Source organism: Buteo buteo, chromosome 4, assembly GCF_964188355.1.
Source record: "Buteo buteo chromosome 4, bButBut1.hap1.1, whole genome shotgun sequence".
Classification (NCBI taxonomy): Eukaryota; Metazoa; Chordata; class Aves; order Accipitriformes; family Accipitridae; genus Buteo; species Buteo buteo.
Genome location: NC_134174.1, coordinates 46,987,805 through 47,013,352, shown reverse-complemented (window position 1 = coordinate 47,013,352; position 25,548 = coordinate 46,987,805). Strand labels below are relative to the sequence as shown.

Sequence of the window (25,548 nt, the reverse complement as noted above, 5' to 3'; positions counted from 1 at the left end):
AGTCCCAAAGAAATAAGCAGATTACAAAAGAACATGATGGCACAGGCTACGCCAGTGCTCCCGCTGCAAAAAGTAGAGCACAAAAAGGCATTCACAAACTATGTGTGCATCACCTCAGCAACGTGTAAAGACATTCACACCTCCCTTGCATGAATGCAGAAACATCTATGTGGAAAGATGGACAATAAGGCTTTTACTCAGTGTGGGTGCTGTAGCCTGATGTGCAGCTACGGAGAAGGCTCTACATGAGACACATTGCAGTTACAGGCAGGCAATGGGTGCTGGCAGGCAGAGCTTTCTCTGGGATCACAGAGCCTCCCTTTCCCTGTGTTTCAGGCCCATCTTAGGGCCCCACCTGTCAGCTTTTGGGGGTGGGAGTCCCACAGAGCATATGGTCCTGCCACCTGGCAGCCAGGCCTGGAACAGTCCTGCAGCTATCCCCACACAACCACACTACAAACGGGGCTGTAGTCCACAGCCAGGAGTGTTTGAGGGGAATCACCTCCTTTTAGGTGTGCAAAGCCTCCTGAGCTCCACAGTTTTCCACAGATTTCATGTGGAGGGCTATTCCTGTGCTTATATGTTGGCGCCCTATGTCTGGCATTTGAAGTAGTGGCACCTTTAAAAGAGCAAAAGAGCATTGTCACTCAGCTTCTTGTACTCATGACGTGTAATGAGCAATTAGAGCAGCAGTAGGGTACATGGGGAAAAGCAGGAGGATGTCCTGGATGGGTCAGCAGTGGAAAGAACTCAGGGTGAGAAAAAAGGGTTTGAAGATGCTCCTGGGGCTCTATAGTAAATTGCACAGATGAGTTCCTCTCAGCTTAGGGGTATGAATACAGGCCTATATCTTGAAATAAGTGCAGCTCCAGCCATGTGGTTTTCTTCAAAGGGTGCAAGCAGACTGTGATGGGTTCAGGGCCAGGTGAGGGCAATAGAAGGTGTTAAACTGCTGGGCTGGGTCCACCTGGACACTTCAGGAATTTCTGATCCAGCTGGCTCCACAATTTAAAAGGGCTAGGCTAAGAACAGCTGCTTTATGGTCCTTAGTAAGAGAGTGGGATGGGTGTTGCAGGATAGTCTAGGGCTACATTTGGAGCTATGCTCTTTGGGGGTTTCTTGGTCCCCTTGCTTTTGTTGTAGGAGCTCAGGGAAGTGTTTTTTCTGATCCCACCCTGCTGGCTTGTGGCCAGGAAAGCCTGCAGCTCACCTTACCTCCAGGCTGGGAAGGGAATGGTTCCTTTGTGCTGACTACTTGGGGTAAGCAAGGGTGGTGTCAAGAGGCTTTCTTACTGCTGTATCTTTGCGCAGTGCAGAGGTATGCCTGGAATGAGGAGAAAGGGGCAGGTTTTGATGTGAAGTGCTGTCTAACAGCTTCACAGCATCTTGCGTAACCAGGGGGCTGTTTATATGACCCAACAGTCAAGGGTTTTGGTGGAGTGCAGTGCCTGGATCTAGATGGTCTTGGCTGTTGGGTTCCCTCCCACACCCCTGCTGGCCCAGACCCTGATACTGGCTAGGGCCTTGTTTCCTACAGAAAGGTAGGATTGTAGTGGACCCCATCTTCAATGTGGGATATTGAAGCTCCGGCTGCTGTCTCCTCTTTCCCTAGATACTGAGGGGAAAGCCCATGCTCTGCAGAATAACTCTGACTGTGGGCTTTTGGTATCTGGGACTCCAGATGGCTCCAGGAAAGTATCAGTCTCCTATACTGGCTGTTACATCTTTGAATGGGTGAGTGACCTTAAGGGTTCTGCTGGGAGTGTGACTGCTGCTGCTCTGGCTGCCCTGACTGGTGTGGCTTTCCCCCAGGATGGCAATTACTTCATGCTGGTTGGGCTTGAAGGAACAGATGCTGCTGGAAAAAAGGCTCTTCATGAAGAAAAGCTGCTCAGGTGCCCTGTGGACCTTCCTGGTAAGACTCTGACAGCTCCTTGGGAAACCCTGCTTGTATCTTGTGGTGATGAGGGCCCTTCCTTTAGGATGACTGTTCCTAGTCAGTCTGGGGGCTGGGAAGGGGGACTTACTGCTGTGCAGAAGACTCCCTGGAGAAGGGTTTGGACACAGGAGCCACCAGCTTGCTGGGGACTTGTGGCTCCTTTGTAGGGTCAGCAGGTGAATGTTCCTTGTGTCTCCTAGGCATATTCTGACTGCTTGAGTCCCTGCAAGTTCAGGGATTGAGCCAGAAACTAGGTACAATGATTTTCCTGACTACCACAATTGAACCAGAACACTTTATCTTGACAGATCCCATGCAGTCCAGTCTCCTGTACATGTCTTCAGGGGGAGTCTCTGTTCCAGGGAAATGCAGGTCTCTTCTGAGCAGGCTTCCATGCCAGCTCCAGGCCATGTATTTGACTGTCATCTGAGTCTAACTTCCCTTAATTTGTATGCAGACTCACCAGGACACCTTCCACCAGTGTCCTCCATCTTTGTCCCCCTGCTCTTGTGCTTTAGCTGCAAACTCCTGCTGTTTCTTCCAGCCCTGGATGCTCCAAGCAGTAGTGTCTGTTCTGCTGTCCTCAGCCAAGACCGGCTGCTGTGTGCTTCCTTGCCTATCAGCCAGGGAGACTGTGAAGCGTGAGGCTGCTGCTATGACCCTAGGGACAGGGTGAAGCCTTGTTACTTTGATAACACAGGTAAGAGTGAGCAACTGTCCTCCCCTCCTCCTGGAGGAGCTGCAAACTGGGATTCCTCACTTCCCTGGCAGAGCAGGATTGGTGTGTACCAGTTCTTCAGGTGGCTTATGGCTATTTTTTTTGGCTGTTAAGAATACTCTGTCCCATTGAAGTGTCCAGCCCATTCATGTATATTGCAACAGACCTGGGTTTATGGCTAGAATCAGTGTTGTTGTTAGAGCTGCTTGCACTTGTCTTGCTGTGCTTGGCACTTGCTTTGCGGGTTACAGGCAGGAAAACTTGCAGGACTTGCTGGCCTTGTCTTTGCTGTGATGTTCAAGCCTCCTTTCCATCCCTTTTCTCCCTGAGCTCAAGACTGATTATATCTTTTCCTCTAGTGACAGCTCATTGCACACCAGATGGCCAGTTTTCTATTGCTGTCTCTCGGGATGTGACCCTGCCACCCGTTATCCTGGACTCTGTGCAACTGACCAGTGGACACAGTACTGGCTGTGTCCCTGTCATGAAAAACAATGCCTTTGTTGTGTACCAGTTCCCGCTCTCTGCCTGTGGCACCACTTTTCAGGTAAGATCTGTAGCTGTCACTAGGCTGGACTAGCAGGAGCTTGCAGACCTGGAACCACCTGACATGGCTTTGACTACTTAATGGGCACCCTACAGACTTCCAGAGGCCAAATGCTGTTCTCCAGCATGGCATTAATCCAGCTTGACTTTACTGCAGCAACAGTGCCTGGTCTGTCATTCCAGGTGACTGGAGACCAGGCCATATATGAGAATGAGTTGGTGGCATCCAGGGATGTGAAGACTGGGAGCCTTGGCTCTGTCACTAGGGATAGCACTTTCAGGTAATACCCTGGGGCTGGTATTGCTGGGTGCCACTGTGTTCAACGTCACTAGAAAAATTCCTGCTTGTCACAAACTCTGAATTCCCTACAGGGCACTGGAGTATGCTAGGGACTGGTATTTCTCTAGTTAGTGGGAATAAAGGTGGTGCTGATCAGTGACACTCTGCAGACTCAAATCTGAACTCTGAAGAGAATTCCAAGTATTTGTTAAAAGGAAGTGTTGGAGGAAAGATTGGGGATATGACTAATTAAAGCAGATATTACATTGCCATCTTGGAGAAAGGTCACTCTGTCTCCTTTCTTATCTGTTTGATTTGGGGTTTTCCTGTCCCACCAGGTTACATGTCCGCTGTAGATACTCCATCACTGGGAGCTTCATTCCCTTGAGTGTTCAGGTCTTCACACTGCCACCGTTCCCTGCTGTGTCCCAGCCAGCTCCTCTGTCCTTGGAGCTGTGTATTGCCTCAGGTATGAGAGGTTTGCAGGACTTGCTCAAGCCTCTTGGTGCAGGGCTCTGGTCTCTGCTGAGTAGTAAGGGAGTATTGATGGGTGAACCTGGCACTGCTGCTTCCCTGCCATGGTGTGAACTTACATGGCTATAAAGGATGCTCTCAGGTTGCCCCCTTCTGTTTTGTTCCTGCTCTAAAATGGCTCTTGGGTTTCTTCTGTCCCAGATGGAAGCTATACTTCCTACTATACTGACAGTGACTATCCTGTTGTGAAGACTCTGAGAGACCCTGTTTATGCAGAAGTCAAGATCCTTCAGAGAACAGACACAGACCTAGTTTTGGTCCTGCACCACTGCTGGGCCACACGAAGTATCAATCCCCAGCAACAGCTGCAGTGGCCTGTTTTGGTGGATGGGTGAGTGACTTGTAAATAGCTTTGGGTCAGGGCAAGACTTGCACTTTTTTCACTGCTGACGTCTCCTTCTCAGGTGCCCTTACACAGGGGATAACTATCAGACACAGCTGGTGCCTCTGAGTCTTGCCTCAGGACTACTGTTCCCATCTCATTACCAGCGTTTCACCCTCTACACATTCACCTTCGTGGACTCTATTTCCCAAGAGATGCTCTCTGGGCTGGTAAGATCCTGTCCTGGTTGCCTAGCTTCCTATTGAGGACAAGTTACATGTATGAGCAATAAGAACCACTTCATAACTATGAGACTCTTGGCTGCCTTGTGGAGGGGAGGGGGCCCAAAGACTAGCAAAATCCCCTCCTGAAACAGAAGGGGAGAGGCTGATGCAAGAAACACTTCTCCCTCCCCTTCCCCGAGACAAATGTGGTAGAGGTAAGATGCACCACTGGAGGGGTGTGACAGAAAGTGACACTACTGAAAGGGTAGATCTACTTAAGCAAGTACTAGCTTGCTGCCTAAGCTGTTCTCTTGAACTAGCTTAGGGTGTGTGCTCTAACTATGCTAATCAATATTCTCTAAATTTCTTGGCCAAAATGACTTGGAAATAGCTTTTGGTACTTGGGAAGCATCTGGGCTCTGAAACTCATGTGACTTAACTGCTCAGAAGCTCATGAAGTTCATCATGCCTTGTACTGTTTGCTCAGTGCTCCTGGGATCAATTAATACCCAGAACTGGTCCCAGCTGTACCTAGCAGTGGTCACAGTGTAGTGGTGCTTGGACAGCTGTCTCCCAGGTGTCAGGGAGAAGTGCTATAATGCCAAATCTGACCAAGTTTGAAGGTGTATTGTAAAGGTATCAAAGCTGCCTTGCAGTGGGGGCTACAAGGCTGCAGCCTGTATGTGAAGCAAGGCAAAGCAACCTTTTTGCCTTGTCCCTTCTGTGACCGAGTGCATCTGGCTGGTATGGAGTTAGCTTTCCTCACAGCAGCCCATATGGTGCTGTGGTTTTGGATTTATGGCTAAAACAACGTTGGTAACACACCAATGTTCTAGCCATTTGCTGAATAGCGCTTGCACAGCATCAAGGCTTTTTCTCCTCCCTCTGCTCTTTCTCAATGCCAAGTGAGTAGGCATGGGGTAGGCTAGAACCTGGGAGGCATCACCCATGGGACAGCTGACCCAAATTGGCCAAAGACATATTCCATGCTGTATGATGTCATGCTCAGCAATAAGTACTGGAGGATTTTGTCTTCCAATGTAGCTGATGCTCAGACTGGCTAGGCATCAGTCTGCTTGTGGGAGTGGGGTGGGTGAATTGCCTTTGCATCATTTATGCTTTGATTTTGTTCTTCCCTTTATCCCTCTTGTTCACTTATCAAACTGCCTTTATCTCTCCAGCCACAGGTTTTCTTGCTTTTGCTCTTTCTTTTCTTTCCCCAACCTGCTGGGCCACAGTCAGTGGAGTGAGGAAGTGGCTGTATGGGTGCTTAGCTGCTGGCCAGGGTCAATGCACCATGCTGGGATATCACCTGTCTACAGATACTGCCTGAGTGATTCCAGGCTGTGTCCCATTCTTTCTAGGTGTTCCTGCACTGCAGTGCTTCAGTATGCCACCGGTCTGTACAGGTGTCCTGCACCACCACTTGTCCTGCTAGAGCCAGTAAGTGCCCTAGCCTCCCTGCTTCCCCATCCAAAGGTGCAACAGGGGTCTAGCCTCCAAGCTGGGAGGTAGGGGGACATGTAGTCTATGGACTAGTTACCTTGAGCCATGGACAGCTTGACAAGGCACTGACAAGTCTTCCTTTCTGACGAGAAGGAAATAAGGCGGACACCAGTAATCCAACATGAATCAAAACATAGTGCCAACTTTATTGAGCAGTTTGTAGCTTTATATATGTCTTTGCGCTAATACATTCCAAACACAGCCTGGCTATAGGTTGAACGCGAAAAGGTCACATTTGCCTAACACGCCTACTTGTGGCTTCTTGTTTGCGAGGGAGTTCCCCTTGGTTCTAGCCGGCTCTGCCTTAGTTGTTTTTCTTCTTCAAGGACGCTGTGACCTTGCTGAACTTCCCCCACAGTTGTGCTGGGGCCTAGTTCGGCCCAGTCATGTCAAGGCTGTTAGCAGTAGCTCCCTCCATGCGAGTGTCATTCTGTTGGCCCACTAGCTGCATATAATCCCAATGACCCCTTTCTGCAAGCCATTCCCCGACACCTTTCCACTGAGGAAGGGCCCTTGCCCTTATGCCAAAAAGACAGAGGTCTTCATAGGCTCTTAATTCTCTGTTGACTCACAGGAAAGGCTTGGTCTTAACAGCTTCTTATGTGTTGAGAAGCTGACCTGGACAAAGCTCACTGACCTTCATGGCTATACACTTCTCACCTAAAACCTTCATATTGCTCTGTAGGGGGTAAAAGGAGTGCTGTGCATCTTCTTCAGGACAGTGCCTCCCATGCCTCCAGCGAAGGCCCTGTGATTTTCCTCCAGGATGAACTAAGATGGTACACAGCCAAAGATGGCTGTGGTAAGTGTGCCAGCACAGCCAGGCTGGGGAAGGGGGCTGGTCTAAGTCTTTCCTGCAGAATGACTGAGCCCCTAAGGCATCCCTGTGCCTTACTGGGGGAGTGTTAACTGGGGCATCTCTTCCCTCACAGGAGCAGCTGTGCGTGCTGTAGCCCCCTGGGCTCTGGGGTTTGCTGCTGTGGTAACTGGGGCAGCTCTCTGCCTGGTGCTTGTGGCTGCTGTGCTGTGGCAAAGGAAGGTGCCTGTAATGCATGAAATCAATGTATTGCAATAAAGTGGCTGTCAAACCCACTTGGTCTGTGGGGCTCCTTGCTGGCCTAGAGCTCATAGGGTTGAACAGGTATGTCTTGGGGACCCTGGCTGTGAGCCTTTGTTTCAAGGCAAAAATTATCCTGATGGCTGTGAGAGTGCTTTCCAAATGCTGTTTCTCTGAATCCATCTCACTTTCTGGCTATCACTGTGCTCTGGTATTAGTGTTAACTGTCTGCTGCTGTCAAGAGGGAGCCCTTGTCATGGCCTGGGCTGCTGGGAAGCTGCACACTGAGACAGGAGGGATGCTGGGTGGTGTCTGCATTTCTGTCAGTGGCTAAGGTAGTCTTCAAAAGTACTTACCTTGGCTCCTCAAACACTGAGTAGAAGTGCAGCAGAACTAATTAAAAGCAAATCCTGCAGCTGCTTCTCCTTTGGGGCTGCGGAGCTGGTATTTGACTGTGCAGGGGAGCTGGGAATTGCCCACTTGCCCCTGAGCTCACTAGGTAAGCCAGGGCTGTGCTTATGTGGCAGGACTCAGAGGCAGGTATGGCAAAGCACTACACAAATGGGCTGCCTTAATGATGCTGTACATGAACCTACCTCTCTTGCTCTGGAAACAAAAAAGGGTGGGTGGGATTTTTTTCTGGAGGATGAGAACAGGGGAAACTTCATTCCAACTGAAAAAAAATCAAAGGGCTTATGTGGTTTGAACTTCAAGAAAAAAAACAAACTTGATTTAAAGATTAATCTTAAACCTTCATGCGAGAGTAGACAGGAGTCTTCAAAGCTCTTGGATTAAAGCTAATTTGATACAACTGTTGGCATAACACTGCTATGGATGTGCTTTTTTGTGAAGAGAAATAAAACTTGCTGTTCTGAGCATCAGCAGCATCTCAGTGTGGTGTGGTCAGTCACAGCAGCTGAGCAGGATCATTCTCAGCTTCCTGAGGTCCTGGGCAAAAACAGTCCAGCAAACCACTCCTGATGGTGGAGGGGGAAAGGGGCTCCACCCCCTCTTCCTGCCCAGGTTGGGGGAGCTCTGGTGCTTGCACTCACATGAAGATCCCCTTATTGCTGATGGGGTAGTCCTTGAGCAAGTATGCTTGAGGGGAAGTAAAAATATCTTTTTCTTTCCCCCTGACTTGATTAGAAATTTCCCCCTAACAGGGGAGTAGTCTTAATCATACTGCTTAGGAGCCTTTAAAGGGGAAGAGCAGCTCCTATATGCATGGAAGCAAAGAACTGAACAGTATCTCACATGAGGTAGCAAATATTGTTCTATTTACTTGGCTTCTGTCCATACTGTGTGATTTGAAGGTGTTAACAGTTGCTGGGAACTTCTTTTTAATTCCTTTCTTACTCCAACAAGAAATTTCAGGGATCATCTTAGAATGTTTTTATTTTTCTAGCAGAACTGCTACTTCCAGGATATCCAGTGCTCTTAGTTTTGCCTGCTTTTAAAATCTAATCGGAAGAAGAAAAGATAAGACTCTTCCAAGTTGTATGGTGGGAGAGTGAAGGAGATCACAGGCTGGAGAAACCATCAGCTGGAGATAGGTCAAACAGCCTCCTCCTTTAGGGAGTGCCTCTGGCAACTATATGTCCTTGTTGCAGGTGGAGCCCTGTCTAGGAAAGCAGAGTGTAAACTCAATGTGCCTTATAACAAGTCTTTAGCAGCTGTCTGTAATGTTAATTAACTGGGCAATTAGAGGAGTAATATAGACTACACCTTTTCAGTACACTAGGCAGGGTGCTCTGGCACTGCTCTTAACTATGTGTGCCAGCCAAGATCTAAACACCTTCCTGGCTGCTGCTGGAGTCTTCCCATGCCTCATTAAGGCAGACAAAGATATTTGTGTAGAGAGCTTAGATGTCTGTGTGGAGGCTGAAGGGTCTGGGGAGGAGAGTCCCTGCCCAGTTGCTCCCTGCTGCCCTCCATGGGGTTGCTGAACCATCCCAAAGTGGCAGGGAGTTCTGGACATGTGGTCTCTGGGGATCCGGTAGATTCTCCTGCAGGGACAGTCCCTTCTGGTGCAGAGCTGGATCTTGCTGTCATGGATCTGCTGCTTAGTGTAGGGCACATGCAGTGGTAAGTGGAGGTGGGTGGGCAGAGAAGTGAACTTACTTTCCTTATCCACTCTGTGGGAAGCCTTCTGTGCTTAAGGCTTGCCATTTGGTCCCTAGCAGGAGGGGAAGGGCAGCAGCAGTGGGAAGCACAGGGTGAAAGCTAGGCAACACAGAGGTTTCCTCTTCTGGTGTGCTGTACCCCTCTTCCTAGCCTGTTTTCCTCTTCCACTGGGGTGTTAGTGGCTTTCATTTCTGCTTTGTTTTGCAATTTTCTCTTCTGCAAAAGTGTGTTCTTTCCCTTCTACCTTCACAGGTGGATTTCTGGCTTTTTCTTTTTTTTTTTTTTTCCCTAGGCCTCTACTTTCTTTAGTTGGGTCTCATTGACTTTTCTCCTTTACTTTCTTTTGAGTAACTGCATGTGACTTCTTGTGTCAGCAACCTCTTCAGCTTCACTCCATACTGCCTGGTTATACAAGCTGAACTAAAGGTGTTGTGGGTTGCTGTAGGCGTTGGCTTAGACTCCTGCAGATGAAGGAAAGCTGCTTTTCCCAGGAGGGTGCTGTGGGCTGTGAACAAAAGAGAAGTTGAGGAAAAGCAGCCCTGAGGACAGCCAGCACCTGTCAGTGGAGGCTGCTGTGTGGTGCTGCTAATGAATCCAGATACTCAGAAAGAAATCTGAATGCTGAATATCAGCATGTTTTGTCCCTGGTGCCTTCACTCTTTCCTGTGGAAGTGGTGTGTGCTGCCCTGCCATGTCTGCCCACTCTGTGGTTTTGGAAGCAGAGCCCAGCAACAGCACCTAATACAGGACTGCTCAAAATGAACATCCATGCTTGGCTGTATCTGAACTTTCCAAAGGCTCTTTGCTCTCTGGATCTTTTAGAACAACACCAGCCTCAAAAGAACAAAAGCTTGCAGGTAAACAATTCCTTTCTTGACCAGCTATGCTCACCTGAAACCTTAAATGTGTGGTGGTTGCTATACTACAACCCAGGTGTTCATTAATAAAGTACCTGAAAACAAGTATCATAATAGTGATGCTTTTATTGAATTTCTTATGCTAGTATTACAATGTATCCTGGAGTGGAGAACTATACAGTATCTTACATGTTATAAATATATTTATTTCTGAAAATACATGAATATATTTCATATTATGCTGTAATAAAAAAAGAGTGCTAGTTCATTTAAAAAAATAAAAAAAACAACCACAACCTATACTGTGAATGGAGGTGGTGGAGAATACCAGTTCATGATGCTATCTATGTCTTAAAACACTTTAAATTCAGTTTGCACTGATTCACATTCCTTACAGTCTCTGTAAAGCTGGAAGAATAATGGAGGGTGTAAGTTAATGCAGGATTTTAGTCCCCTGTATTTATGGAGATTATACAGACTATTCACAGAATAATCAAGTTATAAATCTTTCTAGCTTTGGATGAAGCTAGCAAGATATACAGTGAATAACCAACTCCTGCAACAGCAGCTACAACTGAAACGTTAAACACAACACCTACTTTATGGTGCTAACTTTGAGTCAGCACAGACTTTTTTTTTTTTCTTATTGGGGTTTGGCTGTTGGGGTTTTTTGGAGATGCTAAGTAACAACCCTTCTGAGTACTTGGAGAACCAGACCTGGGCTGCTGCTTTCACTCACCCCTGCAAACTATAGCTGCCCTGGGAGAGCTTGGCTGGGGTGCCTGGAATCTCAGAAGAGCTCCTGCTCTCCTTTTGAGGACTCCAAGGGCTCTAGCAGATCTGGGTGAGCAAGGGGGAAGCATCTGTTACTGAAAGGCTAAACCTGCTGAAGTTGATCCATTCCTGCCAGCTTCTCAAATCTTGTTTCCCACGCAAGTTAGGTTTAGGGAGGGACTTTTAGACAGCAATTACTTGACTTGCAATTATATCGTAATTTAGGGGGTAGAATAATCTTTTAACAAGAGGCAATGTTGGTTTAAATAAGTCTTTACTCCATGTGCATTAATTATTGTGCTAGTACCAATATAAGAGCTGGTGTGCAGAGACCACTGCAACCATGGGATCTTCAAAAGCATGTGCTGCCTGTCCCTCGAGTCTGGAATCAGCGGACACATGGCAATAAGGCAGCCACCAAACGTGGCCATAGTGTTACATGGTTGTTAATGTGGCCCAAAAGAGTGGCAGCTTATAAGGGATGTATGTATTTGAATAACTCTTCCTTGCAGCTCTGTTCTCCCTCTTGCCTTTTCCCAGCAGAGAGTACAGGCTGAGCCATACGTACAGCAGCATGACTACCCCATCTACAGCCTTGGGCCCCCATTTACACAGTCAAAGGACTTAACCTGCAACTTAAAAGTAGGAATTCAAGCCTGGTTCTGCCCCTGAGTGATAGTATAAGAGCTGGGCTGCCTGGTGAAGCTGAGGTGTTGCCTTAGATGCACCTTCTAGTTGCTTGAAAGGCTGATTCCTGCAGTGCCCCTCACTCTGGTCTCTGCAGTGAGCCTGCACGATGCCAACTTCTGTGTAGGGTAGTGCTGGAATTGAGGGGGCCTCTGCAGAAGGAGCAGGCCTACAGGATTAGAAGCTTATGGTGGATTCAGGAATGGCCTCATAGGAAGTCTTGGCTCTGCAGACTTGGTTTTCCTGTTGGATTCCAGTAAAATGGCACAGCTGGCCCAATGCTGCTCTGAAGGGAGGAGCTGTGTTGGGGACAAGCAGAGACTGCAACTCAACCCCCCCCCGGAGGGAGGGAGGAGGCTGTCCTTCCAACAGCCACTTCTGTCACTAGGCAAGGAGTTCCTGGCACTCTTCTAGATGCTGCTGTGTGCTATAAAGCTTAAGTTTATTTCAGCTGGAGAAGGTCCCCAGAAAGCAATGATAACTTAAAAGCTTCAATGTTTCGGGCAATTCTGTTCCTCCCAAAGAGGAGGAATAATTTCCAAATCTTATTTAAAAGTCTCTTGGTTTTGTTGCCAAGATGCTAACAGCAATTTTCATCTGTAGCTTGACTTTTGTACGTATACTTCAGATTCAGGAGCGAAGCAGTATGTAGCTGAGCATGTATCTGTCCGCAGACCCTTCTCAACCTCCCCCTTCCCTCTTTCCCTTCCAATGCTCAAATCGGAGTTGCTCTGTTGACAACTGTAGGATGCCAGTTGCACGAAGTAACCCGGGGGTTCTTGGTTTTGTGTCCATTGGTGTTGCCACTTTGCCTTCCTGAAACAGAAACATGCAGTGAATGTGAGAGATTAGAAAGGGTTTCTCTGCGTTTAACCCACGGGCTGAGTTGGGAAGGTGGAAGATGAGGCTGAGCCTGGTTCTCTTTTAGTCTTGATTATGGGCAGATTGTCTCTTTCCCAAGACATCTGGTTGGCTTATTATTTGGGAGTCTTTTGACTGATGGCAGAAAAATGAATTTGCTGCTGTACTTTTTGTAAAAAGGCTCCATGATGTAGCCTATATGACTACAAAGGTGTTTAAATTGTGGGGGTTTTTGTTTTGTTTCTTTTTAAAGAAAAAGCAGGGGGACTGTTAAAATGAAGGTGTATGGGCTAGTCCTCAGCTGGCATAAATCCATACAAAATTCTGACCTGTTCCTGTCTTTGCATGTTGGATCATGTCTGGATGAAGGAACAGGACTGTCTCATTTTTGTGCTGAGAACAGGCAAAAAAACCACCCCAACCCACAAAGAAACATATGCTGCTTTACTTATTTTACCTTGTTCCATTTGACTGGGGTTATCAGAAAGGCCATATGTTTTCATTCTTTGTATTTTGCCCCAGAACAATCATGGAGTTCCTCTCAGTTTTCTTCAGCTCCGAAGATATAATATCTGGCCTTAACAAATGGAAAAATACAATTAAAACTAACAGTGGTCAGAACTCATGGCTGTGTTTTTAGCATTAACATGCTGTGCATATGTACCCAACATCCAAGCTGCACCCAAAGCAGCTTCCCCCTCTCCAGTTTGAAATTCCAAAACAGATGCTGTCCAAATATTTGTGGCAGCATCCAAGAAAAGACAGCTACAAAATGCAGCACTTGGCATGGAGTCATAATTTAATGGATGGACACAAACATAATTTTGTTGAGAGCAACCAGTATTTTCTGCCTAGCTGGAAGCGAGGGGGAGAGACTGGTGGGTGAATGTCACAGGGAAGTTAAAAATTCTGGCCTGAAGTACTAAGTAGGAAATGAGATGTTTTGAAGAACAACACTAGGCTAGCTCTGTGGACTGTCTCCAACTTAATTTTTTGTTGGTTATTTATTACATACAATTGAAATAAGTGTAATGCATCCTGTTTGGTTGTAATGGCTTAGTTAGCTCAGGCCTCCAGGACTTATGAAAGACAAACCTTTTGGAACACTTTTTAAAAATAGCTGCTGTTTAAGAAAGAAAAGCTGTAGGTTTGGGATTTTTAATGCAATATTTCAAAGCTATTTACAGAAAATAAATAGCTATTTATTTCAAATAATAATAATAGCTGTTTACTTCAAATCTTTGATTTGAAGAAGTTTTCAACTCAAAGTCCTGACTGATGTGGTGCAGACTCTTTATTTTGCCAGCTACTAATTTGTTTTCTTTTTAATCTAAATGTACAATTATTTTTTTTTGTTCAGCTCTTAATTCTTTTACAATGGAATGGTCAAACTTCTGCCTTGATGTTATTCTTTAAGTCTTTGGCTGCTTCTCAACCCTGAGCACAGAGCTCTCCCTTGGTAGTAATTTCCCATGTCAAGAGCAGTGTTCAGACCTGGGTCTGAGGCTCTAGGGCCCTTTTCAGCCTTTGCCATACAATACTGAAGATGGGTTTTTTGTAACGTTAGAACTGCACTGTCCTTCCTAACTTACTTCACCCTAACCACATAGTAGTCACCATACAGCAGCAAGCTTTTGGTGGCTGTCAGACTGAAACTAGCATCCTTACCATGAAAGATACTGTAATTTGAGGTTAGCTCATTCCCACACAGCTGCATTAAAGCTGCAGCTCCCATAGATACGCAGGTGGGTGTGTCTGCACAGGAATGCCAGGCTGGCATTGCCCAAACCTTCCAAAATTAGTTCCTGCCCTGGAAAGAGGTTGGGGATAGCATCAGAAAAACTCCTGAGCACAATTGCTTTCACTGAGATGGCTGGCTCTGTACCTCTGCCAGGACTGGAATAACTGCTGGACCAGTCTGCTTCTGGGCAGCAGTCATGGCAAGTAGTGGGAGACTGTATGTCTTGTCTGTTTGTCCTCAAAGGGAGCTAGGGAAAGTCAGGAAGAATGATACAAGGGTGCTAATGCACAACTTGACCCTGGATTTTTGGGGATCGTTTGTAACACCATTCTAGCCAGAGACAACTTCACACATTTTTATAATGTCAGATGGAGTGGCAACGTACAGGCAATAAATTGATCAAGGTAGGCTCCTGCAGAATTTGCAGAACAGCTTTCACAGGCCAGGCTTAGATTCTCTCCTCACTGTTCAAAGCAGCATCAGACTGTAATTGTTTAACTAGGGCAAGTATTTGACTGTATGATGCTCCACTATCATTTGAGAACAATTTTCTGTCACTAAACCAGTCAGAATGGAAAGGCAAAAAGTTCTTGTCTTGGGGGTCATTTGAGCTGGAAGTGAGTTCCTTGCTCTTTGTGGAGGGATCATTCTGCAACAGTTGGGGTAATAAATCCACTTTTCCTGCCATAGGTCAGATCGAGGTCCATGTGCTGCTTAAGTTCATAACATCATGATCAAGTCATTCATCAGCCTGTTCTGGCCCTTTGCACAAAATAGATGTTGCTTTGCGGGAGTAAACGTACTAGCAGGAAAAGGAAAATTAAATGAAAACCTGAGCCTGTTTAGAACAATGTATGACAAACCACTGAGTCTTGTGCTAGTATGTTTACCTTGGCAGGCCCTTCCCCTCCCCCTGGAAGAACCAAGTTCTCTCTCTCTACTATGAGAATTCCTTTGTGAATGTTAAAAAAAAAAAGAAAAAAAGACAGAAAAGAAAAACAAAACAACCGCCCTGGAGCAGATCATTCATCATAAGCAGACTGGGAGCATGAAAGGGAATTTGCTTTGACCTAGTTACAAAAACAAAAACAGAGAGACTTTCTCTAATTGCCCAAATGACTCAAGTGGGACTGGGTGTCAAAAGCAACAAATCTCTGCTTCCTTCAGAGCTGTATGTTAATACAGGGCACCAGGCTCCAACCTGTTCCAGTTCAAGACCTTGGAAGATGTCTCTGAGCCAAGGAAGCCTGGGTAAGCAAAAGCCAGCCAACTCCATATGCCTGCATGTACAAACGGGACCAGGAGCCAGGACAAACATGTTTCATAAATTATAACAAAGACAGTGACTTTAAATGTTGAGAGTATCAGGGCTTCAACATTTGCTTTGCCAATAGCTGCAGACAAGTGAGACTTTCTTGCTTTACCGTTCTGGTGCTGCTGTAGGAAGGACTGGCCTCCTGTCCAGCAGCATTTGCAGGGCTGTCATTGATCCACTAAACCTAACTTTTTATTTCAAAGGAGCCTGAGGGCAACTACATATCCAAAAATGCCATGGGAGCAAGGTGACCAGCTTTTCCAGGCACCAGTGAAAAGCCCAGTGTCAGTGCATTGCTATTGCAGGGTGTGGAGTAAAAAGAGCAAGAGCAAATACAGCTAGGGCTGGGGAATAAGAGCTAGGAAGCAGGAGAAGAGGAATTGGAAGGAGATAAGGGGCATGAGTAGAGGCAAGGGTTTTATGTAGCTATATGGGAGAAGAAAGTTAGTGAAAAAAAAGAGAAGGCCATTCTTCACCAGCTACAGAAAGCAGCCTGGAAAAATCAGTGTACAAGATCTCTGGGGCTGCCCAGTTACAGCCAGGTAAAAAATCGTCCATTTGGCATCTCGCAGTACAGCATTTCCATGACAGTAGTAGTTGTCCAGTATATGTGTGAAAGTAGCAGAAGCTGTTTCTGTTAGGAGCTATTGGGCTGGCCCTTCATTGGAAGGACATCGATGTAGTCAGCTGAGGACCTAGCCTGCAATTCTCACACTGGGAGCACCGGTGGTGTCCTCAGTGCTGCAGAGAAAGGGCCAAGCAGGAGGTTGCAGAGACAGGACTTTTCTGAAGCCCAAATAAAGTTCTGGTTCTATTCAGGTTTAGAGGGAAGGTTCAAAAGAGTTTGTATTTTTTCCCAGCTGGTTCACTGTCTATTTTAGATGGAACTGTTTGATCTCTTTCTGCTTTGTGTTTCTTTCAGTTTCCCAAACAATAGGAGGAAGCTTGCCTGTTACGTGTGCTTGGGCCCCAACCAAGCTTTTCCCAGCTGGAAAAATCACTCCATGAACTACAGAGGGGTTTTTTTTCCAGCTGTAATTACAAGATTCCTAGTTCCTATATGCATTTTGTAAGGTAGGTACAGGCTGTCTAAGGGGAACAATGGGACATTCCTGAGTGCTTTAACAACTGCTGTTTCCCTACCATCACACCCTCTAAAACCTGAGGAGGGCTTAAGCACATCTGAGCTGTTCCACTCAAGGTTACCAAGACCTCAGCTGAAAAAACACAGGGAGGTGCACAGCCCCATGTAATGCTCCTTGCTTTGGTGAGTAAGATACCCAGGCTCTTCCTGTTACCTGATTATATAAGCAAACACCCCAAATTCACCAGACCAGCTGGGAGGACTTGGCAAGTGCACAGGGAATATCTGTGCACTGTCATCACCTCAGATAGACATGCACCACAGAGTATAGCTCAGAGGCCAGGCTGTAACTAGCCTAGTAGACAAACTTGCCCAAGGGACCAGCACAGATCTCTGAACAGAAATGAGGTCTCATGCTTGACCCAAATGTTCAGCTACAGCAACAAGCAGGTCCCAGCCATGAGCACACACTCAGCAAACTTCATCTCCCCTTCCTCTGACAGGAAACCTTCCAGCTGATCCTGACTGTCCCATCCCATCACACATCAGATGCAATACGGGTTACTGTTCCACTAGATGAAAGATTTCACACCTTGGTGGATAGAGGAGAGCATTAACCTCGACTGTAATGCTTAGGAGGGAGCAGAAAGAAAAATAATTAGGCTATAGAATGGCTCGGACTACTTGTCAACATCCCCTTGCCCTGTTGGGGATAAGCACCTTCTTTTAGGGACCCTAATGTTTCCATTATTCTCACACAGGTAACATTATCCAGTTGGGATCTCAGAGCACCTGGGCACTAAGGAAGCAAATGGCTGTGCTGGCCAGGACCACCACATGCAATGGAGAGATGGTAAGGAAAGGTCTTCTCTGGCCAGCAACAACCAGAGGTAAATCTCCCACCACCTCCTCCCAACACTAAGTGAAAATCTCCCATAGCTCTGCCTTACCTGTACAACTGTGGGCAGGACCTCTTCAGAGCAGCGGAGGACAGCCCCAGCTTGTTCTGGTTTCTCAGCCGTGTCTTCCTCATAAGATCCCTCATTCTCCCCCAAGCATGGCTCTCACCCTAGGGAGCAAAAAGAAACCACAACTTGAAGGACCAGAGGCTAGCTGCTGGCAGACCTCATCTGGCTGACATATGATGCTTTGGGGCACTCCAGGGTGGTAGGAAGAAGGGAGCTGCTTCATTTTGGACAGATAAGAGTCAGGGCCCACAAAAGAATTTTTAACACCCTGCAATGATGCCCAGTGGCCAGGTTGTATCTGTATAGGACACAATGAGACAAGATAGATCAACTGTCAGTAATACAATCCTTTTTGTATTTTATTTAGTAACATTTCTGTATCTAGGACCCTGCTGTTCTGACTTAAAGTTTCAGAGAGTGAGAGCACTTCACTGATGAGTGCTGAGTAGCTGCTTAAAGGCACGTTTCACCTTATTGTTATACTGTACTAAAGGAAAAGATCGGTTTAGTTTCTTACCTACTCATATGCACCCAGGGGGGCCTTTGCAAGAAAAACAACCCAAAAGAGCCGCTTGACTCCCATCTTTCTATTAGGCCAGGTGCATTGGTATCAGCCCTTTTCAAGGTGGTGACTTTTGTGGACCATGAATTAGAAGAGATCAAGCCTTTGTTTCTCTGTCTGCAAGCCACAGCTATTGGGCACATACATTTGAAATGCTAATAGAGATTATCAGGAGGTCAGGGAGTCTCATGAGGCCCTCCCTCATGTTTGTTCTCTCTGGGCTGAGCTCATCTGGATTTATGAACTGAAAAGGAGCCACACATCAAAAAAATCTCATTATTTTTTGCTACATTGTTTGAAATTTCCTAAAGTAATGGCAGGAAAACCTTGGGAACAGAACAAAAAAGATCATGCCTCAGGACTAGCATAATGGGGAGAGACGATTCCCATTTTGGTGAAGTTCTCAAACCATTGTCACTTTTGGGGCATTGTTCTGCCCCGTCCTGAGGTGCCTTCCCACTGTGCCACCAGCAGAGCCATTACTCCATGAGTTGTGGCCACCTTGGGAGCACAACCTGGCGACTGCCCAGCCCCACACACCAGCCCAGGCAGAGCCAATTGCAGTAATTCTTCTTGGGGCTCTGCTAAGTTTTCCGTTTAAAACTTCAGATGAGGTCATGGGCTTCGCTGAAAATTGCAACACCAGTTTCTGTGCTATTGAGTTAATTGCCCATAAGTGAGACTGTTTACTCATGGAAATATCAAACCTTTGTGTTTGCTACTAGGATTAACGTATGCTATGGAAGGGTTTTGGAGGCCTCAGCAGTTAGTCCCTCATTGTGCTGGTGTTGTCCCAGAAAAGCAATCAGTGCTAATATCACAGAAAGCCTGAGCAGCTGCCTGTTCCTGAAGACTAGCTAGCTGTTGCCTGCAGTGGGGCTGGGAGGACAACGGACCGCATGCAGTAAGTCATAATACATGTCTGTCTGTTACTTTGATAGTAAACTTCGGGGGTCAGTGAACCTTTTTTGTTCATGTATAATGCTGTGCACTACAGGGGCTTGGTCCATGATAATGCAGGTACAAGTTAAATATATTGTGCGAAGCCAGTACATACCGAGATGATCTTGCTGACATCCAGACCCTAAAAACAAAAGGCAAATACACTGATAAATAACAAGACACTGAGACCATTTCACAGTGCTGGGAACAGACTGGGCTCTGTTCTCAGCTCTGCCCTGGAGTCCACCCATAACCTTGGTCAAGTCCTTTATCTCTTTAGGATTCTGTCTCTCCTGTGTGTGATAATCCCTTCTTTCCTCCTCTGCCTCTCTTACTGCAGAAGTTGGCTGGACACAAGCCAGAGCACAGAGCACCTTTCAGGATTCAGCCTTGATTTGGTTTCTGAAGTTCATCGAAGTATTTGCAACCTCTTTGCAACTTTGGGGTGGAAATTTCATGAGAAGGTCTTTCCTGTGAGAGACCTACTCCTTCCTCTTTCCTGTCAGGCTGGGAATACTCCTGATTGGAGCCTCTGCCCTGACATTTCAGCACTTCTGATCCCTGCCAGAACCTGAAAGTGCTGAGGCAGCCACAAACAATGGGAAAGAAAGGGAGAGGAGAAGCATTCGTCCTGGCTCCCTTGGATTTCAGCAACATGGTTTCCCTGAAACATGCTTTGGGGACTGGAGCTTATTACACTGATATGCTGCCAATGTGGTAATAAGTGTTGCCAGCTAAGAACTGACCCACTAAAATTTTTATATGTGGTAATGAATGTGTGCTTGGTTTAATGTCGCTAGCAGCAGTAGTGAAGATACTTACGACAGAGTTCATATGTTGAGTTATCTGGAGTTAGTGAGGGCTAAAGCCCATGCTGCTGTCTGTAGTGGTCTTCTCCCCTGCAGCAGTACTCTGTGCCTTTCTTGACATAAAGACATAGCCACTGTCTTAAGGCTGGGAGCAGAGAGGCACAGAGCACCCTGGCCCTCACTGTCCCAGCCCTATTCAGTAGCAGACAGGCTTGTTCTCCTGGCACCCCACTCTGCTCTACCTGAGTGGAATTTTCCCTGCTTCTCCCACAGGTCCCACTCGGAGTCTGGCTCCAAGCTTATCACTCACCTTTCTTACTGCAGGGTCCTTTGACGGAAAAGCCTGTCTCTCAGCCATATTACCAGCTTCTCTGAACTCATTCTCCTTGTTGTTCCTATTGTTTGATGACTTCCTGAGCCCTGGCTGGCTGTTTCCTGATTCCAGGTATCTCTCTCTTCCTGCAATGAAACGCAATGCCTGCTAGGATGGCCTCTGGGCAGTGCTGCCAGCAAGCTGTGACTCCAGATGGGATGAGAACCCTAAGGACTTAATGATGGGATGAGCCCCCATGTGTCTTCATGCCACTATAGTGGAAAGAAGGTAAGTGGTCCAGTAAAGTGTCTGACCACGGCAGCACTTTCTAATGGCTTCCTCATGGTCTTATTTCCCTTCCAGGCCTGCTCTGAAACTGCCAGGAAAGAGCATTTCTGAGCTTCAGCACTAGAGATCCCAAAGGCCATTTACACTCTGACCCAATCTTGCTAGGAGGTGTGTTGATATTCTGCATTGCACCAGGTATTAGAGGCAGGCTGAAGTCCAAGGTTTGAAATAAACTAATCAGCCTCGCTTAGTGGGCTGGTTCACATCTAACATTGGATCCAGACTTTTCAGCTGGCTTTATCATCAGTAGGCTGAGCTCAGTCTTTCTCAGCCTCCTGGAAAAGTGGGTCTCTGGATCCAAGCTTTGCAGCTGGGGCTTATTTCCACTCGGTCTATAGTATAAGTCATCCTCCAGGAATGTGTTCTGTGCCTGCTTGAGAGAGTAGGAGACTAACAACAGGCATAAGGCTTTCCATCTTAGATCAAATCCTACCTTGGTTGGGGGGATTTTAAAGCCACACGGAGGGGCTCCACTAATGGACCCATACAGGCATGCAAAGTTTCCAAAAGAGAGACCCATTTTCTAACACATGTGTCCTAATCTTTGTAGCCACAGCTGCAAAGTAAAAAGTCCTGCTTCACACATGTGAAGCAGCAAGTGTTAAAATTGTAGGTATAGACAAAGCATTTTAAAACACATCTCTCAGAATTCCAGCTAAGGTATAGTTCCACTAACACCTTGCACTGTTCCCATCTGTCTTTCCTAGGGAAAAGAAGTTGCTGGTCAGCTTACTTCACCAACTGGTGGCAAGCAGTAGGGCAGGTTAGAGTTATTTGAACTCACCATTGCAGCTGCTTAGCTTTTCAGTGTTTGCTCCTATTTCTGGGATGATGGAAAGATCAGAAGGGTTTCCAGTCTGAGCCAAGAGGCTGTGAGGTCTGCTCCTCCCAGAAAAAAAAGTCTTCATGTCTTGGTATGAGTTGAGGAAGACGCTGGCAGCTCCACAGGAGCAATGCTGCAGAAGGTATTCCTACACCAGACAAAAAGAAAGCATGCAGACTCTTAGGTTGCCACAGCCCAATGTAACCAGGTGGTACGATGGTACAAATTGCAGTCATTCCAGCCCAGGGATGCCCAGCCTTGTCCTGAGACCCATCAGAACCCAGACAAATTATTTAATTCTGTAAAAGGGTGAGCAGCCTGAAGTTGGTAACATAGATTTCTCACGGGTTCATTGGTATTTAACTTAAATTGCCTAATATTCAGCATTTTTGGGGTTTGTTTCCCAGAAGGAATTGAATACAAGTTTCTAAACACAGAGCTGCTCAGCTAAGGCATTTGTATAAATAAACAGATCTGTTATAACAGTGACTTGCATTTTAAGATAATGTTATTTGTTTTGGCACGTGCACAGACAACAATATCTTGTATTTTTATTGATGGGATACCATAGTTTGCTTGCATGTTACCAGTCAGATTCACTGTATGTGGTACTTCAGCTGGTGTACTTCTGCTGTAGCTGGTATGGTGGGAAGGGGAGATTTTCTACCTTGCACAACCATGTTGCACAAGAGTTTAGTAGGGTAGAAAGCAAGGCAAGCTTTACCCAGCTGAAGTGGAAAGGGAACCAAACTGTTTATTGGTGTTGGGACCAGGACAGGCCAACGCCAGTTTAGCACCTCTGGAGACCCCCAAGCGACTGACAGTTTTAATGTAACATCTTATTTGGATAAGTTGCCACAGCAGCATGGCAATTTGCATTACCTATACCTTTGGAAGCTGCTTTGAAAATATTATGAAAGATGCTGCTTTTGGCCCACAGCATTAAAGATTTCCTTGTAAAGCAACGGATGTGGAGTAACCATGTTCCCTTTGTGTCACAGGATCAAAATGTCATCAGTCTCTGTGGTGGTGTCTGTACAGCTCTCAAGAACAGCATCAGGAGCACTGGCTACCTATGATCCTCATGACCAGCTCTTTCCATGCTCATAGCCTGCATGGAGAGTGAACATGGTTTGGAAAGTAGCTTAGGACTCCCTCCAAGACATGGTATGGACAGCAACCTCCGAGTCTCATGGCAAATGGGGGTAGTAGTATTCCTCTTCTACGCAGAGGGGCTGTAACTCTGAAGAGGAAAATGACAGAGAGCTGCTCAGATATATGAGATGCAGGCACCCCAGAGATACTCGAGAGAGCACCCAGTTTTGCAGAGCACATTGCAAGTGCTGCATGTTATATCTGGGGGTCCAATTCCCCACTGAACAGTATGGGACAAATGCAGCTGAGAAGGCACCGCTGAGAAATCTTGGAAAATACCAAAAAGATCAAAGTTTCAAATATTTAAATGAAAGCATGGTGCCTTTCATTTCAGTGTGAGCTGGGGGGGAGGGGGCACGTACACCAGATGAGGATTTGACCCTGAAGTTGCAGCTTGGAGGAGTTACTTTGAGCAATGACTCACAGTTGTAAAGCTTCAGGAAATGTGTTAACAATTCCCAGGCTTTATGTAGGAGGCTGCATTCCTCTAGGCATGAGAGATGGGTACATGGAAATGACGGGCTACTCTGCTCTGCAACCTGACTCACAACTTGGCTTTGGCTCTGAGGAGGAGTCAGTCACCTACTGCAGATCCAGTCCCAGCAGGTGGGAAAGCAGCACCAGGGGAGGAATGACACTGTCAGGAGAATAAAAGACTTGCCACAGCATTGCTGGGAAGAAATAGCTGAGTATGACAAACCCCTTCTGTTCCTTTGCGGAGTGATAAAATAAATAGAACGGAAGGGGAGGAAAAAAGCTGGAAACCTGGTGTGATGGCCAAAGAAAAAGCACTGAGAAGCAGAGGTGGGGTAGAGCCGAACAAAATATGCAGGGGCTAAAAAATGCTGTTTAGGAGGATGCTGAAATGATTTGCAAATTTCAGTCAAATTTCCCAGCTACCTGTGGCTGATAAAAATAGACAAATGGAAACACCGAGATGTTTCATGTCAGAGATTCTTCATTTGGCAGCTCAGAAGTACAGGAAGGGAAAGAGAACATGGATTGGGTAGTGGTACCACTGCTTCTCTTTCCCATTGTGTCTGTTTTGGGGAAAATTCTGGGATTTTGACGGTTTGAAACCAGAAAGAAAAGAGCGAACTTTTAATTCAAAACACAATCACTAAGGAGGTCCATTGAAATGTTTTGTTGTGATAGCATTGATGGAGGGATTGTTCTTGGGAATTTTCAGCTGTAGAGAAGTTAAGGCTACTGACTTCGAGCTGTCCATCGCATGAGGTGAGAAGGACGCATTTTAACTCAACAGAAGCAAGCACAGCTGGGAAACAAAACTGAACAAGAACAGAAACCCAAGCCCAAGGGAAGCTGAGCCCACTGTGGTGGGCAAGGACTCCCTGAAGACCAGAGCAGCCTGCCCAGGTGGGTGTGGGGTCAAGTAAATCAGCATCTTCCCTCACCCAGACTTGGAACTTTCCATCTGGGCCTTAAGTATATAATTTAATAGAAGATACTATGGTGTCTGCTTACCTCTTTTATCTGGCTCATCTTCTGCTCTTTCTGCAAGCTGCACACTTGCTTTTGGAGACGCAAGTTGTGCTCCTGCAGCTGCCCAATCTTCTCAATCAGTTGGCAGATGTGTTCCAGGTATCCCAAACCAGATCCCAGGGCTTTGCTGTTACCTTGGTTCACCTGCAATGACAATGCATCTTGGACCATGGAGTAACAGCAAAGCAATCCTTACTAGCAGTTGGGAGCCCAGCACACTCCTTACAGCGGGCTGTGATAAAGACACTCAGGCTTCCTCTTGCAAGTGGCTTTGGTTATAGCCAGATCTAAGGTACAGTGTTGCTTGCTTACAGCTCTTTTCTGGATTACTCAGCAAGATGCGCCATTAGAGGGACTCTTCTGACTGATCACAGGCTGACGCAGAGGAAAACCTTGTGACAGCCTGTTTCTAGTTCCACCTCCCAGGCTAAATGTTGTCTTTTACTGGCCACAGGACCCTTGCAAACAAATATAGTTCTACTGTATGGTACAGATGGCTGGGGTTAGTATGGCTCTTAGCCCATAGCCCTCAGTGCAAGTCACACTTACGTCTACTGAGGCTGAGCTTGGCTCCTACCCGAAGGCACATATATGCAGGTTACAGTGATTTGCTGCTTTGTGACCAACTTGGGGGTGCATTTTGTCTGCCTTTGGCAATCTGCAACCATTATGGCACAGCTGAACTCAGACCCTCACTGGTGGGTCAGTGAGAGGGACATGGGTCTGAACCAAGCTGCCAAAGTGAAAGAACATCTTTCCACTGGTCTTTAGCAGATCCCAGCTTACATCCCTGCTGTTACTTTCTCAGTCATTAAGAGATCCCTGAAGAAAGTCTGCAGGATTGAGTTTGCCGTCTGGCTATCGTAGGATATTCTGCACCACTGATCTCTCCACACCTAGGACCTGCAGAGTCTCACTGCTACTCAGCCAAGGGCAGTGCCAGAGACAGACAGTAATCCTGTGGCAGAGGAAAGGCAACGGTGCTTCCCAGCCTCCTGCTCTGCGCTTCACCATTTCTGGCCCCAGGACTTCCCCATGCACAGCAAGTGTTCTCTCCTGTGCCACGAGTGGACTCTGCCGAATGTGCTGCTAACAAACACATGCAGAGGCTCACTTCCACCTTGGTGCTGCCTGCTGATATGCATGTGATATCAGTAAGTAAAATAAGCCTCGAACTTTACAAAAGCAGCACTCTAAGTTTATCTTACTTCAAAAAATAAGTTCCCTTTACAAAAGCAGGAAGCTTACTCTGTCTCCTTTCCCACAACAATCTACATTTTTGGGGAAATGCCAGTCTTGGGACTCTTCCTGTCTTTTCATTATGTCAGAAAGCTCATGGTGTGTTCAAAAATAATCAACATTAGGATTTACTTCTTTTTAAACAAATGATGATACAATGTTATTTATAAACAGGTATTATTATGTCCAGATGCTTTTGTGCCTGAGGCTGGGACAGAGGTCACATGAAATCATATGAAAAACTGTGATGACTCTAAGCTGACCAGTCATTCACATTCATGATTTTTATTTTCCTCTCGGGCAGAGCCTGCAGAAGT

The 25,548-nt window shown here is 46.5% G+C and overlaps 2 protein-coding genes across 2 annotated transcripts in view; one reads left to right on the top strand and one right to left on the bottom strand.

Moving 5' to 3' along the window:
- The first annotated feature begins 1,062 nt into the window (after positions 1-1,062).
- LOC142030639 (zona pellucida sperm-binding protein 4-like) lies at positions 1,063-7,466 on the top strand. Its single transcript, XM_075026908.1, is given in 13 exon segments — positions 1,063-1,105; positions 1,108-1,260; positions 1,613-1,734; positions 1,813-1,915; positions 2,484-2,639; positions 3,017-3,204; positions 3,387-3,484; positions 3,822-3,952; positions 4,159-4,348; positions 4,422-4,569; positions 5,928-6,006; positions 6,755-6,871; positions 7,002-7,466. Coding segments are annotated over 13 exon segments (1,671 nt in total). The 3' UTR covers positions 7,145-7,466.
- A 2,747-nt stretch (positions 7,467-10,213) lies between these two features.
- Positions 10,214-25,548, bottom strand: part of LOC142030168 (uncharacterized) — a 32,161-nt gene continuing 16,826 nt past the window's right edge. The window contains exons 3-9 of the mRNA XM_075025882.1: positions 23,975-24,136; positions 21,296-21,482; positions 20,161-20,309; positions 19,157-19,183; positions 17,520-17,638; positions 12,887-13,006; positions 10,214-12,384 (exon numbers count right to left, since the gene is read on the bottom strand). Coding sequence (XP_074881983.1) covers positions 12,910-13,006; positions 17,520-17,638; positions 19,157-19,183; positions 20,161-20,309; positions 21,296-21,482; positions 23,975-24,136 — 741 coding nt within the window. The 3' untranslated portion in view covers positions 10,214-12,384; positions 12,887-12,909. The remainder of the gene's footprint in view (positions 12,385-12,886; positions 13,007-17,519; positions 17,639-19,156; positions 19,184-20,160; positions 20,310-21,295; positions 21,483-23,974; positions 24,137-25,548) is intronic.